Source organism: Mauremys reevesii, linkage group 10 (assembly GCF_016161935.1).
Source record: "Mauremys reevesii isolate NIE-2019 linkage group 10, ASM1616193v1, whole genome shotgun sequence".
In the NCBI taxonomy this organism is placed as follows: Eukaryota; Metazoa; Chordata; order Testudines; family Geoemydidae; genus Mauremys; species Mauremys reevesii.
The window spans coordinates 34,611,124-34,629,499 of record NC_052632.1 but is presented as its reverse complement, the minus strand read 5'-3'; the positions used below and the strand labels follow the sequence as shown (position 1 = coordinate 34,629,499).

Below are 18,376 nucleotides of genomic sequence, written 5' to 3'. Positions count from 1 at the left end.
TGCCAGGTTTTGAGGGGAACAATTAGTGAGTAAGTTACTTTAGAACAAGGCCAACTCATTCATAGCTGCATAATATGTTAAGGTAGCAAAGTGGCCATCACATGATTCTGCTCACCTCCCATTTTGGAAACGGAACAAAATTGCTAGCAAAATGTCAGGTTATTCAGACCTAATAATATCATTACACACACACACACACACACACACACAGGAGACAAACAGCTCACATGAAGGAATTAAGATACTACAGGATAGTTTTGTTTCACATGCTATAGACAAGTACTTTAATAAAAGGTAGGTAGATATAAAATTTTCCTGTCAAGTATAATAGAACTTCTTCTCATACATACATCCCATATGTTTTTACCAATAACTGTAGAGATACTTAAACAGGAGCATGAAGATAAATATCGTACACTAAAAGGGTTGGGGAAGGTGCTTGGTAAAAATGTGAATTATTCTCTCTGTGCAAAATTGGAAATTTTATGGAAATGTGGAAGTAGTTATATAAAATTTTTGAAAAATAAAGAGAATTATGTAGTTGCAAAACGTATGTGTTATTCTGGTTGCATGACACTCTGTATAGGGTAATATTAGCTACTGTTTGGTGCACTCAGACCCCAATAATTCACAGAAGCACAGACCCAGGAATAGGGGATCTATTAGAAATTATTTGGTTTTTAAAACACTAAGACTAGCAATTTGAGGATGAACTGTAGAGCCCAATAAATTGTGGTGTGAGCAATTTTGTCTTTATGTAATACATAAAAATTATGGAAGTGACTGAAAGCTTTTCCCCATTTTGAAAAAAATGTTACTTAAATCAGGACTGGGGTTGGGGCCCTGTTGTATTAGAACCTGACAATCAGCTCAAATGTAAATACAGCATCATTTTCATTTTGTATTGAAGCAAGAGCGGGAATAAACATTAGCAGCGAGGTTAGAACCAGGTATCCAGTCTATAGTGTTGCTCTCATTTTCATATAACATGACTACACTAACTAAACAATGTGCCCACTGCAACTGTAAGCAGAAGCAATGAAGAAAATAAGAATGTGAGAGGAGATCCAAAACAAGTTCTGTGTCACCACTCACAGGAAATGGACTAGGGTGCTGATGCACCTTAATACTAAAAAAGATAAAAGTTGAATCATAGCACAGGTCAAATCAGATACCTTATTAAACGTCAACTTTTCAAATGAACTATAACAAAGTAAAACAAGTTAATGTCTGATTACCTGTAACACACAAAGGAGATAAGTTAGAATCTTTTCAGTCACATGTACCTGTAAATTGAAGGCCAGAAAATGTCAATGTGCATTTTTTTTTCCTGAGCATGAGCGGAATTTATTCACTCTGTAAAGCCTAGAAAGTTACTCCACAGATGACATAGGATCTGAAATAATGAGCAACTATATTGAAAATATTCACAAAATAACTTTTATAAATACTAAATATGAAGTAATTCCAGCCAGTATGAAAATCAGCATGACACCACATCCAAATAGAAAAAAAAATGAGAAAAATCTAATTCCCCAACGCTGCAGCCACTACTATGTACCATTAACATCAAAGGACAGAAGGTTGTAATTTTCACAAAAGAAACACCTTCACAGTAGCTAAATAGCAAAATCAGTATTTTTTCTAGCTATTTAAACAAGTATTAAAGAAAGTTATTCTCTAAAATGTTGTTTGGCTTACTGAATTAAACCTGCATATGGGGGTGCTGCTATAGTGTGACATACTCATGTTAAAAACAGCAGTGTAGAATACACAGGGAGATCTTAGATTCCAGGGCACAGTATGAGCATAAATTCAATCTAATTGGTGTTACTGAAACCTGATGGGAGGGGTTGTAAGATTGGAATATGACAATCAATGGTTATAACCTCTTAGAAAGAACTGAGTGGGCAAAAGAGGAAAGGTAGTGGCATTACCTTGTTTCCAAGGGTACGTCTTCACTACTCGCCGGATCGGCGGGTAGCAATCGATTTCTCGGAGTTCGATATATCGCGTCTCATCTAGACACAATATATCGAACCCCGAACGTGCTCCTGTCAACTCTGGAACTCCACTAACGCGAATGGCGGTACGGAGTCGACATGGGGAGCCGCGGACGTTGATCCTGCGCTGTGAGGATGGTAAGTAATTTGAGCTAAGGTACTTCGACTTCAGCTACGCTATTCACGTAGCTGAAGTTGCGTACCTTAGATCGACGCCTCCCCCCCCCCCCCCCAGTGTAGACCAGGCCTAAGTCATTGATCATTCAGAAGAAAATGATTTCAAATGCATAAGGGTCAATGTCCTAACAGATAAAGCACAAGATGGGCTATTAGTTGGTGTCTTCTACAGACCACCCAATCACATGAGGGAACAGGATTACTGTCTCCTTTTGCACCTATTTTTAATATGCAGAGGGAAAAGCTGCATGATCATAGTGGACTTCAGTTTGAGTGACACATGCTGGAAGTCTCATGCTGCCAGTACTCAGACATCCTTGGAATTTCTAAATATTATAGATAATAATTTCCTAACTCAGTAAGTGTTGCATCCACCACGGGGGAATTCTATATTAGACCGCATCTTGACTGATAAAGAGGAAGTGATCATAGAACATGATCACACTCATAATGTGTAAACAGAATAAAGTCCAGACCAGTAATATTTATATTCGGTGCTTTAAAGGGGCAATTTCACAAAGCTGAAAACAATTATGAGCCAAATCAGCTGGACAAATTTAATCAGAAAAACACGAATGATCATTGGGAATCATTTAAGGACACTTTACTAGATGCCCAAAAAGCCACAATTCCACAATCGAAGAAGAACATACTGGCAAAAACTGACCTGAAATTGAGAGGGGAAGTGAAGGGAGCTATATAAAACTAATATATAACAAATGGAAGAAAGGGGAAGTTGACAGTAATGAATATAAATCAAGAGCTAGGAATTGTAGAAGGATTGATAAGGGAAGCAAAGGGACACAAGGCGCAATCCATGGACAGCGGAGTTAAGGACAACAGTTTTGTTTACACAAAGAATCCTGACAATGATTTTGGTCCATTACTAGATGGAAATGGTAGAATCATTAAAAATAACATCAGAAAAGGCAGAAGAGTTCAATAAACTTTTCTGTTTTATATTTAGATGAAAAAACAGATAATGTAGTCATATCATATTATAACACTTTCCATTCCACTAGTATTTCAGGAGGATGTTAAACAGCAGCTACTAAAGTTAGTCATTTTTAAAATCAGCAGGTCTAGATAACTTGCATCTAAGAGTTTCTAAAGAAATAGCTTGACCATTAATACTGATTTTTAGTAAGTACTGAAACTTCAGGAAAGCTCCAGGAGACTGGAAGAAAGCTAATGTTGTATCAGTATAATAGACTGGATGACCCCAGTAATTATATACTTTTCAGTCTGACAATGATCCCAGGAAGAATAATGGAGCAGCTGATTCGGGAGTCTATTAATATAGAATTAAAAGAGGATAATATAATTAATATCAATCATCCTGGGTTTATGGAAAATAGATCCTGTCAAACTAACTTGATATTTTTAGATGAAATTACAAGTTCAGTTGTTAAAGGTAATAGCATTGAAGTAACAGACTTAGACTTTTGTAAGATGTTTGTCTTGGAATCACACATTATGATTACAAAACTTGATCTATATAAAACTAACATGGCACATATTAAAAGGATTTAAAACTGGCTAACAAATAGGTCTCCAGATGTAGTTATAAACAGAGAATCATTGAGAAGGTGTGTTTCTACTGGTGTCCTGCACAGATCTGTTCTTGTTCCTACGCTATTTAACATTTTTATCAATGATCTGAAAGTTCATCACTGGAAGTTTGTAAAAGAAAAATCATCACTGAAAGTTTGTAAAAGACAAAAATAGGAGGAGTGATAAATAATGTAAAGGACAAGTCACTGAAGCAGTTATCTGGATCACTTGATAAAAGCTGGGTATGTGGGAACAATATACATTTTAATATGGCTAAATGTGAATGTATACATCTAGGAACAAAGAATGTAGGCCATACTTACACGATGGCGAACTCTATCCTGGGAAACAGGATCTCTGAAGATTTGGAGGAAGGGGGATGGATAATCTGGTGAACATGAGCTCCCAGTGAGATGCTGTGGCCAAAAAGGCTAATCCAATCAGTGGAGGCATAAATAGGGGAAGCTCAAGTAGACGACGGGTGCCCTCCATACTGGGGGATACCTGCTAAAGGGGAGGACGCATGACCTCCCCCTCTCCCGGTTGTTTGGCTGCTCTCCCTGGCAGCCAGACACAGGCAGGGAGCGGGACCGAGCTGCTACCAGATGCTGCCCAGGGCAGCGCAGCAGCTGTCTGGTAGAGCGCCTGGCAGTGGCGGTGGTGGTGGTGGGCTGCCTCCGGGCTTGGCTTCTGGGACAGCAGCTGAGCGAGCTAGAGCCCAGCCCCCCACACCCTGGCATGTTCTGGGTTCAGCAGTGAGAGCCTGGCTGGGCAGGGATGGTATCAATACCAAGAAAGGGAAAATTGCTTTTGTAGTGAGCCAGCCACTCCCAGTCCCTATTCAAGCCCAAAGTGATGGTGTTAAGTTTGCAAATGACTTGTAGCTCTGCAGTTTTTCTTTGAAGTCTGTTTTGACACCTCATCATCAATTATTGGAAGTGGACCACATCCACCCTGACTGAATTGGCCTTCAACACTGGTTCTCCACTTGTAAAGTAACTCCCTTATCTTCATGTGCCAATATATATGTATACCTGTATCTATAATTTTCACTCCATGCATCTGAAGAAGTGGGTTTTTTACTCACAAAAACTTATGCCCAAATAAATCTGTTAGTCTTTAAAATGCCACTGGACTCCTCGTTGTTTTTGTGGATACAGACTAACACGGCTACCCCTCTGATACAGCATGGCTGAAAGAGGCTCTGGTCTGATCCCTTCTCTTCTGGCTCTGGCCCTCCCCCACTCCCGCACCCTTAAATCAGAACTTTTTATAGGGAACCGGTTGTTAAGATTTTGGCAGCTCATCACTGGCCGTGAGACATTTTGCTGATGTTGACCATCCGCAGGCACAGCCGCCCACAGCTTCCAGTGACTGTGGTTTGCCATTCCTGGCCAATATCAGCTGCAGGAAGCAACGGCTCTTCCTGCAGCTCCCATTGGCTGGGAACAGCAAACCGCGGCCACTGGGAGCTGCAGGCGGCCATGCCTGTGGACAGTCTATGTAAACAAACTGTCTCGCAGCCCGCCAGCATATTACCCTGACGAGCTGCGTGCAGCCCGTGGCCCACAGTCTGCTGTGTCCACTGGATTACACTATCACAATGGTCCCTTCTGGCTTTGTAATCTATGAATTACATTAAAAGAAAATTAAATCCAGAGACAGAACTTTGCTTCAGACCAGATGGCTGTACACTGAATAGATGCCAAATAAATACAGTTTTATTTTTTTTAAAAAACTAAAAAAGATGCTTTATTATGCAAATATATTTAGTTGCCAATATCGATAAAAAACCAAAGAATGTGTTCCCACCTAAGCTTAATTCTTATAATTCAGATTTATGCATGAGTCCAAAAGTGAAGAATTGAATTAACTGAATTTGGTTATAAAGGCATGTACAGCTTTCAGTGAGGTTTTCTTCAGAAACCAGGACTCAAATTCTTGTTTTGTATAAGTGCTTACAAACGGCATTTTGAAAAACAAAGAATGTTAGAGAGGTAGTATAGTCTTGTGGTTATAGCACAGGTCTGGGAATCAGAATTATTTCAGAATTCATGTGCAACTTTGGACAAGTCATTTCATTCTTTGTCTCTTTTTCCCTATCTGAAACAATACTATATACCTGTTGCGAGGTTTATTTTTGGTAAATTACAGAAGTGTAAAAAAGTATTAATTCCAAACTTAAACTGATAATTGAGATATGTCTTTAAAGTTAATAGTATTTTTCATTGACAATGTATAAATAAAGACAAATATGGAACCATAGATTATTTTAATGTACATATTACACCTAGTGTGTTAGAATAGATGGTTAATATTTGTAATTTACTCTAAAAACTCAAATTTTCAGAACACTCAAAAGAATTTATTCTCTTAAAATCCTCTTCCGCTCATTGTGGTAAGTTAAGTAACCAACCACAATGCTCTAATACATAAACATCTACACACTTTTAACACTCAGTAGTACACTGTATAATTTATATAGTGTTTTGCCAATTCTAAAACAACTAGAATCTAAAAAGTTTTTAAAATCCCTCTAGTTCTCAGAAGTTATCTATGTACTGTATTTGGGGGGGGGCAATACAATACATGCAAGTGTGTTTGATTTTGTCCAGATTTAGAAATGAATTAGTAGGCTAACAGCTAAGCAGTAGGTATTGCACATGTCCTAAAATGCCATGCTTAAATATAGGCATGATTCCTTATACTTAAGATTATAATTCTAGTAAAAGTGTGCCATACACACTATTTGCATGAACATAGAACTACCATGTACCTTTTAAGAATCATGTTCATAGCAGAAGTGGTACCCCACAAATATTTTATGTGTGTGTATTTCCAATGTGGACTGGTACTATTATATTTGCCCATTTATAAATAACAGGAATAAACAACCCAATTGATCCAATTATTGAAGCCAGAAGAAAAGTCCATAAAAACATTCGATCAAGCACCTGAGCTATAAATTTCCAGTCTTCAACAACCTAAAAGACAAACAAACAAGAATTGCTCAATATTCTAGAACATTTACAAATACAGGGCCAAGTCCTATAGTCCTGATTCAAGCAGAAGTCCTATTGATATTGTGATGTCAATGGGACTTCTGCCCGAATAAGGACTGAAGAAGCTAGCACATAGTATAAATTTTTCTATTATGCCAGTTCCATAAACATTCAAGACCTTTCTATTGTTACACTTTGAGTTAGAGCAAAGGTGTCAAACTCATTTTGGGAAGAGGGCCGAATACTTTAGTTACAGCCAAAGAATCAGGGCCTGACCCTGCAAGGTGCTGAACACTTTCAATTTCCTGGGAGATGAAAGTATTCAACACCTCAGAGGACTGGACCTTTTGGGCAACATGCTAACTTCAATCTACAGCACAATTCCCAGAGATCAGTCAGAGGCTTATACAAATATTCAGGGTAGAATATGGCTCTTCTATAGTAGCTATACCTACTTGTGAGTAACGTTATTGTTGCACTGAGTATCACATCAGGGAAAAAATGTGCAAGGCATTTTCAGGACTACCATTTCTTTGCCATTTTTAATATGATTATTTGTACATGCAGTCTATCAGTTTTGCGCACACAACTGCTGTAGTGGTGCATGCAAATTAAGCACACAACTAAACATTTTCAAGGTGGTTATTAGATTTCAGAGTTGACATGTCATTAAAATTACCTGTGGCAGTAGGCCTACAGGTTCAGAAAAAGGCAATGTTACATAAGTTCCCATTAGGCAAGGTTTTCTTTGCAACCATAAGGGCTAAAAAATAAATAAATAAATAGAAGCATTCTTCAGAAGGGAGCCAGAAAACTACATCAGACAGACTCAGAATTCAACACCCAGGGTTGGAATTTTTCAATATAAAAATGAGGACTTTTTTTTAAAACCGTGGTTAGTAATAGTGTCTTTTTCTGTGTTCCTCTGTAGTAAGACTCTATCCAAGCATGGAAACAAACTTAAGTATGCTATACTAATATTTGATGCATAGAAATAAGTTAGTTTGGTACATTAATGGCTATTTCTACAGAATTATATGATAGTTATCAATACAGATTCAATAAAATATGTCCTTTTAAAAACAACTTTAAGATCTGCTAACTGACTACAGAGTCTTTTTGAAGTACCTTATTACTTTAGAGTGACTCTGCAACAACAGTGAACATTTTGATAAGTAATAGTATTTTTTGTTGTTTTGATAGCATTTCATTTTAGAAAAATACTCTTTTCCCCAAAGTTCCATAAAACCATAATTTTGCCTTGATTTTGTACTCTTTTTAAACTAAATCAGCCTATTGTTTTTTATTTAGTAAATAATGTTTTTTGAGGCTGAAACCAAAGAGTGAGAGAATTGTGTTTTATCAACTCTTCAATCATCTATCAACACATAAGTCAGCAAATAAGACTTTCCATTTAGTATGTGATATCCAGTAGAGTACTCCACCCTTATATCTGAGTGGCAATCCATGGCCCAAGCAATTCCTGCTGGGAAGAAGAAACAAAAACTAAGCTCTAGAGGTCCAAAGCAGTAATGCATCTCTTGAGATCTAGGTTTGAGTTCCAGTTCAGGATACATGACAAATGAGTTTGATGGTCTAATAGCAGAGGCCTTAAATCAGGGGTGAAAGTGAGCTGGTATGGGCCGGTACAGCGTACTGGTAAGAAGCCGGTACCGGCCCATTTGCAGTCCACATTAAAGTGCTGCCGCGGCAGCACTTTAAGGAGGGTCCTTTGCCGCAGCAGCACTTTAAGGACCCTCAAAGCACTGCTGCAGCAGCACTTTAATGTTGCTGCCCCTTTCCCCCGCCCCCACATCAGCGGCCCTGCTGGTAGGGACCCTACTGGCAGGGCTGCCAATAGGGGAGGCAAAAGGGCTGCTGCCCCAGTGCTGGTGATTTAAAAGGCCCGCGGCTCCCAGCCTCTGACACCACTACCACAGCAGCGGCCGGAGTCTGGGCCCTTTTAAATTGCTGCCAGAGCCCTGGGCGGCAGAGGCCAGGCAGCGTGGATGGGCTGGCTGGGGGAGGCTGATCCCCCTAGCCCCACCCCTTCCAGCAGCTGGAGTTGCCCCTGTACCAGTAAGAATTTATTATTACCTTCACCTCTGCCTTAAATGGACATTTGTCCATGTCACTAAACTACCACAGTAGACATTTCTCAAGAAGATTATAACTGGAATGGAATGGGTTTTGCAGTTTAAGAGAGAGATATATTTGCAGAGTTGTGGGAACTAAGTTGTGTACCTCAGGTTTTTTTTGATGAGCACTAAATTAATCCGCATTATTTTTAAACAGCAGTTTTGCCAACAACTAATGGAAATTATCTCCCAGAAGACACTGTCATTATTCTATATCTATATCAAAGAGAAAGTCCAATATGGTTAATCTGGAAGGTTTTGGACAATTAGCCAATAGTTCAAGCTGAGAAATTATCAGAAATCTCTAAGTACGGGTGTTATACAGAAATTGGTTTCTGTCATATCTGATGTTTGTAATTTCTTTGTGCAAGTAATCTTCACCACACAACCCTAAACTGAACAAACTTTTGGGGCCTGGTCCAATTTTAAAGGCAAGACCAAAAATTTAAATTTATACTTCCTTATATTAAGGTAAATCAGAGATGACAGACGTGAAATCTAATAATTCTGTATTATTCCTATATTGTCATACTTTATTAAAATTAAACAAGTTATGTATATCTTTAAAACTGAAGAGGTATGCTACTGTTGACCACAGTCAAGAAGTGTTTTCCTAAGGTAGTAACTGTTTTCAGGTTTGGGCCTTATTACTGTTCATTATTTGTATTACCATAGTACTTACTAACATACTTCAATAGCAATAGTCACAGTAGCAAAAATTCCACCCGTAGCAACTGTTAGCAGGATTGGACCCACAACGAGAAATCAAATTAGTTCTGTTTTTTTGTTTCCACTTATTGAAAGATAAGTAAAATATTTACAACTGATCCAGCTACTAGACCAAGGCCCTGATCCTGCAGGCACTGGGGCCTACCTAGGGGAAGCTCATTGTAGGATCAAGACCTTAGATTATGATTTTTTTCTCTTATTAGTGTTTTCCCTCACAATATATAGACTATATTTATAAATATATATATTTAAAATCAAGATATTGCAACACTATGGCAAAGAATGCAAGTGATAAAAAGGAAATTGACCCGGAGCAACTGTTGTATCCCTAGCACACATTCAGATATGCAGTTATTTGAATGTGTGGTTGCTTGATGCATAAATACACCTGCACATTTTTTCCTTACAAATACCCCTTCACTTGTAGTTCAATGCAAAAAACGTATGTTGGTGCAACATCACAGTTGAAAAATAATTCTCCACTCACTTATTCTAGTGTAAATCTAAATCAACAAAGTTACACCAGTGAAAGTGAGAGAAGAATCAGACACATAAAATTCAACATTGTGGTTCTGAGAGTAACAATATAGTAGCCATAATACATATAGGAAATACTGTACATACAGAGATACTATATATAAAATGCACAAAGATAAGATACCAGTACAGTGCCTAGCACAATGGGCCTCTGGTCTCTGACTACATCTCCTAGGCACCACAGTAACACAAATAATTAATAATAATACATATGCACTGAGTTATTCGCATAAGTCTCCCATGAGAGCAAATGTCTGGGGCACAAGGAAATAAGCCAGCTAGCAACTAGGGCCAGACATGGGAGAGGAGGCAAGCAGGCCAGTTTTCCCCACAGGTCACCCCTGGATGGAGAAACTCCCATGCTGCCAGAAAACACTGCATGATTGTCCCATATGGCCAGACAGCAAAGTGGATGCGCTCATATTCCCAGACACTTCAATAGTGCCCTGAAAATGGTGCTTAGGTCTTAGAAGAACCAGGGGTTTTTGGAAAAGGGAAAACTAAAACAGCACATTTAAGATTCATTCAACTGATGTTGAAGTGTCATTACTGTCTATTAAGAAATATATTTTTGGTTGATTAAACATATTGATTAAAATAAATCTTTTTAAATGCTCTGCCTTAGCATACTTTCATACAAAATACACATTGGTTACCACTTAAATTTAATCAAACTATAACTTATGGTAATACTTAGAGAAGGACTATTATAGTTCATAACAAGAATTGTTCTGGTTTGGATTTAAGACTGCAAAATTAAGTTTAGTTCTATTTTTGCTGAACTGCACATAAGATAGCTTTAATGTGTATTTTTTAAATTATAAAAATCAATTAAAATTAAAATGACAAAGATATCTTGTCATGTGTTAAAATTAAGAATACATACTCCCCAACAATAATGTGATAATGAAACAGTCCAGTAGCAACCCTACAGGCAAAATAAGATTTAGAATATTCATTCACTCTACTGTTGTAATTGACCAAACATCTCTAAGGGATTTATAATTATAAGAAAATATTTTCAGAAAGACCACAAAAGGCTTAACTGTAAAAGGGAGCCAGGCAGATTTTGATCACCATTGCAGAAAGCATACAGTACCCATATGGAGTCTATCAAAAATGTACTTGTTTACTGGAAGGCCTTTTTATCGCTTCCCAAAAGCAGGACATCCTGAAACAAGGCTAGCATTTCTAGCTATTTCAGGAAATAATTGGTCACTGCTATACTAGATAAGAACAGAGACAGGTACTCTAAGCCATTGTTTAGATTTCTATTCTAATTTCTAATCTGAACAAATGAGTGCAACATCACCAATACACACACCTCGCGAACGTCATTCTCCTTCATGATATGTCTTGTAATGTATCGGATAGAATCTAGAGCTGCTTCCAAGGTGTTCCTAGATGATTCTGATCCACTGATATTGCTAGTTTCTTCTTTCTGAGCAAAGTATCTATCTACATGACTTCTCATGCAAAGTATCTTTGGAAGTTTATGAAGAAATATCTTGCGGACCCAAGGTGCCATAGCATTGTGAGTAGAAGAGGAACGATGATGAATATTAATAGCAAAGACAGTTATCACAATGGACAATGTCACAAAAATCATAGTAAACACCAAGTACTCTCCAATAAGTGGTATAACTTTAGAAGATGATGGTATAATCTCTTCAATAACAAGAAGAAAGACAGTCAACGACACCAGTACCGAAGTGCAGAGAGCAATTTTTTCACCTTCATTTGAAGGGAGATAAAAGACAAGGACAGTTAAAAATGAAAGTCCTATACACGGAATAATGAGAAACAGTGTGTAAAAAAGAGGCATCCGTCTAATTACAAATGAATATGTAATAAATGGGTACCAGCAGCATCCATCAGTTCTCTTCCCTTTTCTCCCTGTTGCCGTTACTATTTCCCATTCTCCATTATCAAAGAAATTTCTCTTGTCAACATCATAATCTTCTAGAATAATATCAACCTGTGAGCCATCATAGGTCCAGGAACCAAATTTCATGGAGCAGTTTTGGAGGTCAAATGGAAAGAATGTAACATCTATGGTACAAGAACTTTTGTAGTTTGCTGGGGGAGTCCAAGCAACGGTCCCATCATATTTTACTACTGTTTTTGTAGCTGTTCCTTCAAAACGACCATCTGCACTGAAAGGAAAAAATATGCATATTTGGCTATGTTATTACACACATTACAACCAGATGCTTTTAGTTAAGGTTTCCTATTAAGTGTCACCATTCCAAAGTGTCATTTCAGATGCTTTATCACTCTCAGATTTTTACCTTTAGAGTGGAAATTTTGCACTTTTGTCCTCAGATCAGGACTCTATTTTTTTAAGTTTAAGCTGATTGAGGAAAAGCAAACCATGAAAAAAACATTTTTCCCATTATAATAATATTTGTGCAACTTTTCCGAACAGCTCTAGTGCCTCAGAAGACGGGGTCAAAACTTGACTTGTGATAGGAATCACCCTTGCTTAACAGATGAGCATATTTGTGGGCTGGTGAAAATCGATTTTACTTTAACTTAATTATGTATGCAAAAAACAAACACACTTAGCACTTCCAAACTTTTTTGTTTTATAAATACAATAACAGGGTTTTTTTTTTTACTAAACAATCAACCAGTGTTCTACAGGCACTGTCTATGCAAATATATGTTGAGCAGAAACTTTAATTCAAAATTCAGTCTCTCCAAGTTCTATTACCTCTCTGCATAGATGTATAAGAAAGGTGAGTAAAGTTTCATTTAGCATCATTGTATATTGAGTATTATATATATATGAGGATGTATATTGATGGCCTAAGCCTATTAGTTTGTATTCAGAACTGTGCACTCTGGTAGGACTCTGCAGGAGCCCTAGCATAAATGAATGCATGTTTGTGCAGGACAGTGTTCTACTTCTGACTAGCAAATCATTTCATATGAAGGAATTTAACTATTTTTTTTAAATACTAGAAAATTCCATAGAAAAATGGAATGTTAAAAAACATTAAGATTGTAAAGCAAAGCACTCAGAAGTCTGGAAATGCCAAAGGTAAGGCAGTCCATGCATTTTTACCGTATTTTCCGGCGTATAAGGCGACGGGGCGTATAAGACGACCCCCTAATTTTACAGTTAAAATATAGGTTTTGGCCTATATTTGCCCTATAAGACGACCCCCCCTTCCGAGGGGGGGAGCCCAGAGCCTTTTAAATCCCAGCCGCAGCCGGGAATCAGAGGGCTTTGGGCTGCCCGCTGCGGCGGGGAGCCCAGAGCCTTTTAAATCCCAGCCGCCCGCTGTTTATACCCGGCGTATAAGACGACCCCCGATTTTTGGGGGTTGTTTTTTAATATAGAAAGTCGTCTTATACGCCGGAATATACGGTAATTCTGACACCTTATGTGCATGTATTATAATACAGTCTAATTATGTGATCACACACTATTTATCTGCAGAACCCATGCCTCATGCTATGTGGAGAGTGGATGGTCAATGTGGCAGGGGTAGATTTATTTTATAGAATAAGATTCAAATCTTACTTGTCATACAACACAATATCTGGAATCCAGATAGACTCTGATGGGACACGAATAGATGTTATTCCAGCATAGTCTTCAGGTTTCCACCTTAATTTTACATCTATCCATTCCTATAAATACATGATAAATGTTATAGTATCTTTAAAACTGACTTAAAACAGGCAATATATAGATAGATAGTTTTAGGATGAAAAAGAAGTAGAAGGGATGTAAAAGATATCAGACTTTTTGCTTCCACATCTCACATATTAAAATGAACATGGTGACCCAGTTAGTCATTATCCACCTGGTCCAATTTGTCTTTCTTCAATTTTAAGAGCCATTTAGTTCCACAGTACTTCTGTATGGAGTTTTTAAAAATATTAAAAGCCTCTTTAACAATGTAGTCACATACATTAAAGCAGTTACAAAATAAGGATGGGCAAACTTGAAAAAAGTTTGGTTTGGATAAGCATCCAAAAGTTTGGAAGCTTATCTAAAGCTGATCTGAACTTTAGGGTCAGAAAAGAAGATTCTGCTGTCTCAGGAGATTGCCAGTGCTTTCTGGATCTGTCAGCACTAGAAATAATAGAACTCCACCTTACCGTTTTGGTACTTTTATTTCTGAACTAGAAAATGTAGAAGTGCAAGAAAAAATAGGATCTCAAAAGATTCACTATTTGGTTAGAGCTTTAAATGTCAGTTTAGGCCACTTATTTTAACTGAACTGGTTCATCTAGTTAAAGTACTGAACAGTGATAGTTGGGGAGGGCATAAGTGGATTTCACCAAACTTTCTTGCTATTCTGAAGTAGTAGCAGGTGTTGGTAAGGGCAGGCTGCTGCTTCAAGAACCAGTGTAAGGGAGTTCCACATACTCCCCCACCTCAGTCAACTATTTAATAGCTAATCTAAAACGAAATGCTTGAGTATAAATAAGAGACAAGAAAGGTGAGGTAATATCTTTTACTGAACCAACTTCTATTGGTGGAAGGTACAAACTTTTAACCTACATAGAGCTCTTCGTCTAGTCCAGGGATTGGCAACCTTTCAGAAGTGGTGTACCGAGTCTTCATTTATTCACTCTAATTTAAGGTTTTGCACGCCAGTAATACATTTTAACGTTTTTAGAAGGTCTCTTTCTATAAGTCTATAATATACAACTAAACTATTTTTGTATGTAAAGTAAATAAGGTTTTTAAAATGTTTAAGAAGCTTCATTTAAAATTAAATTAAAATGCAGAGCCCCCTGGACCAGTGGCTAGGACCTGGGCAGTGTGAGTGCCACTGAAAACCAGCTTGTGTGCCGCCTTCGGCACCCGTGTCATAGGTTGCCTACCCCTGGTCTAGTCTGTAGAAGGAAAGAGCAGCTCTGTGTAGCTAAAAAGTTTATACTTTCCATCATCAGAAGATGGTCCAATAAAAGATATTACCTCATCTACATTGTCTCACTCATATCCTGTGACCAACACAACTGCAACAACACTGAAAACAACTGAGTATATATGGCAGTTATTATGGGAAAGAGAAAAATTGAGAAAGTTCTACAAATATAATTTCGTAAACCGTGTGCTCACTGCAGGTAGGGGCCCTAAACTTTTCTCAAAGTCAATAAAGGTGCAGGGGAGAGTTAGAGGACTGAAGATGGTAAGTGGGATGAAATGAGGAAACACTTTGTAACCATTTAAGGGTAACTCAGTGACAAATATATCTAAAGATAATAACTGCGTCAAAGTTTAGTTCTGGATTGTGATTATAACTTGAGGGCACTTCCTGCTTATGATCTAATACCTATACCTAGGGCAGAATAAACCAACTAGGTGTTTATAGCAAGCCCCTCCTCCTTGACCTCCAGGTAGATTACTGGCCATGAAATTAAAAGTCCTGAGCTTTGTTAATCAAAATAGGATAAAAAATATCTTAACAGTATAATTTTAAAATAATTTTAAAAGCAATTATACAAAGCTATATTATCTTGTGCTTGTGACAGTTTCTGACTAAAAACTGGATGCTTCATTATAGGAAATTCAAAATATATGTCTGAATATACGTATCTTCATTTAATAAATGTATCTAAAATGTCACTTTTATTAGAAATTTTCTTTTTTGAAAAAGCTTTTAGATTTATTTTTTAATTATTTAATTGAATTTTGTGGCTATTAATTCTTTCGAGCATTATGATGTGCCTTTTGTGTTAAACATGCTATATAAACTAAAGGTTAATATAGTTTTTAGATGAAGATCCTATAAATATACAACCACCTAAAAATCTGCTTACAACTTTACATTTTAGTCACTCAGTGGACTCTTCAGTTGACATTTGCACATACCTGTTTCAGCCAAACATTTGTTGTCATCAGCTGATTTTTCTCATCCTATAAAAAATTTAAACATCATGTTTTTAATGGGAACAATGATTTTACACTGCTTATTGACTGTAACCAACTGTGATTTTGTTCAAAGGAGGCTCATTAAGTTGCAATACAAATATATTAATTGAGAAGGACTCCATTTGAAAAGCCCGTTTGTCTATTTTTTCTAACTACTATTTTTACAGCCACCAGCTAAGATTACAGTAACCAAAATAAGTTAACAAAAAAGTGATTTCCCCTCCCCCTCACATCCAGCTTTGATTTACTTTGTATATTTTACAGCATTTCAGGTATAGTACTACTGTTTCCCTGTAGAGTCATCAAGGAACAAAATGGCTAATGGAAAATACTCTTTAAAACCATTAGGGGAACAGATAAAGCCTTACAGATTTTTTTTTCCTGTTTAAATTCAGAATATACTTTTCAAAAGTGCTCAATTAGGAAACATTTTTAAAATAAGTAAATTTAAAAAAATCAAGTTGAAATCTTTAATGTTCTAAGCTATGCCATGCCAGTAGATTATCTCCTCTTTTATGGAACTGACATGTTCAAGGACATTATCTTTATTTCTTCTTTTTTTTGTGCAATAACGTCTCTATATTTTATGTTTATAGAACCAACAAGAGAACAGATTGCTACAATTTAAAAACATATATTTTTGTATTTATTCATTGAAATGAATTTTAAACAATAGAAAACCCAATAACTCTACATATACTAAAAGCTTTAGGTAACAAATTTTACAGAAAACAAAAATATGTCCAAGGGCCCCTTATTTTCATCACTCTCTCTGTGGCCTCTGACAATTCTATTTTTCTTCCTTCATCTTCACTTCTCTGAGGTGCTCTCTTTCTGGGGCTTCCCTCCTCATTGCACCCTTATCTATATGAGCCTCCTTTTAAAATGTTTCATTTATTTTATTTATATATTTTATATATATTATATATAAAATATGCACAATTATTTAACAATAGAATATCAAGTTATTTTTCATAAACACTTTCCTAATCTAAAAGCTTTGATCAGTTTTTAGTTTTAATATTATTTACCATACATACCACATCCACTAACTGAGAGATCGCAAGACCAAACTTTATTTTTATTGTGTCATTCAAGCGTTGGACTGGGCGAACCCATTTTTGATAGTCTTGAAATAAGTGTTTAAACAAACGATCTTCACTTTTAGCAATAAAAGAAGGCTCTGATATACCTACACAACAAAAGAAATATGTTTAATATACATATATAGTGAAATACAATGTACTCATTTTCACGAACATTGGTACAACTTGATATTTAATTACGGTATATCAATTCAGGTATGTACATGTAGAAATTTATTTCTCATCTAATCCCCATTTTTGTCTGTGAGGGTGGTGGAGGTTAAGCCACCTAGGGTTAGCTTGATAAAATTCACTGATTTTATTATTCATTACTCTTGTTAGCACCATCATACTTTCCAAATCTGAAGCCCAAGAACAGAGGACCCTTATCTCACCATCTATGAGTAACACTGGAAAAAGTGAAACAGTCAAAAATTTCTTGTGCCATTTTTACAAATCATCCAGGTACCAGGTAACTAAAAATCCTACAGAGAGTGTTTTTTAAACTAGATAATGCCACTAACCTAACTACAGCTGCTCATTCATAATAGTGTGGTTTCAAACACCTCTTAACCATATTAACAATGCCCTCCTCAAAATGGGCACCAATCAACGCAAGTCTCATCCTCCCATGGCGCAAACATAAAAAACAAGTCAGAAAAGAATGGCAACATCCTTTATAGGTGAGGTGACTGACAGGTTTTTTTGTTTGTTTTTTGCATTCTTGCTTCAGTGGAGTAAGGTGGAAGGGATTCAGACAAAAGGAATACTTTCATCTAGTGGTCAGAACAGCATCATATAAAACATTCACTAATGTGCTTGTACAAGTCCTAGTCTACTGAACCTTGGGTGTAATTGTTTCAAATCTGAGCAAAATGAAAGACTATTGTGTATTTTTCTTCTTAACATGAAGTAAGGTCAAGTTTTAAAACTGTTCCTGTATTTCTTGGTTATTTAAGAACTCATGTTTACTAGGGATGTAAATATTGTTTAAAAGTTAGCCATTTAAACGATTAAAAATATTTTGTTTAAACGGTTAACCAATTAAAGGGAGAGGAGCTGGGTCTGATCCTGATCCGGCTGGGGTTGACAGGCCGGCCTGCCCGGGGATTAACGGTTAAGGCAGGTTAACCAGTAAAACTAATACTTACCGGTTAACTGGTTAACATTTTACATCCCTAATGTTTACTTAATTAACTCATTTGGAATGCAGGAGTTGCAGTTGTTTGGAGGGGGAAAGGAACTACTGGCT

The 18,376-nt window shown here is 36.9% G+C and overlaps 1 protein-coding gene across 2 annotated transcripts in view; it reads right to left on the bottom strand.

The window, feature by feature from the left end:
• Positions 1 to 5,934: 5,934 nt before the first annotated feature.
• The window catches only part of CHRNA5 (cholinergic receptor nicotinic alpha 5 subunit), a 34,610-nt gene continuing 22,168 nt past the window's right edge, over positions 5,935 to 18,376 (bottom strand). For both annotated transcript variants that reach the window (XM_039490110.1, XM_039490111.1), the window contains exons 2-6: positions 17,080 to 17,231; positions 15,980 to 16,024; positions 13,673 to 13,782; positions 11,465 to 12,296; positions 5,935 to 6,718 (exon numbers count right to left, since the gene is read on the bottom strand). In XM_039490110.1, coding sequence (XP_039346044.1) covers positions 6,557 to 6,718; positions 11,465 to 12,296; positions 13,673 to 13,782; positions 15,980 to 16,024; positions 17,080 to 17,231 — 1,301 coding nt within the window. In that variant the 3' untranslated portion in view covers positions 5,935 to 6,556. The remainder of the gene's footprint in view (positions 6,719 to 11,464; positions 12,297 to 13,672; positions 13,783 to 15,979; positions 16,025 to 17,079; positions 17,232 to 18,376) is intronic.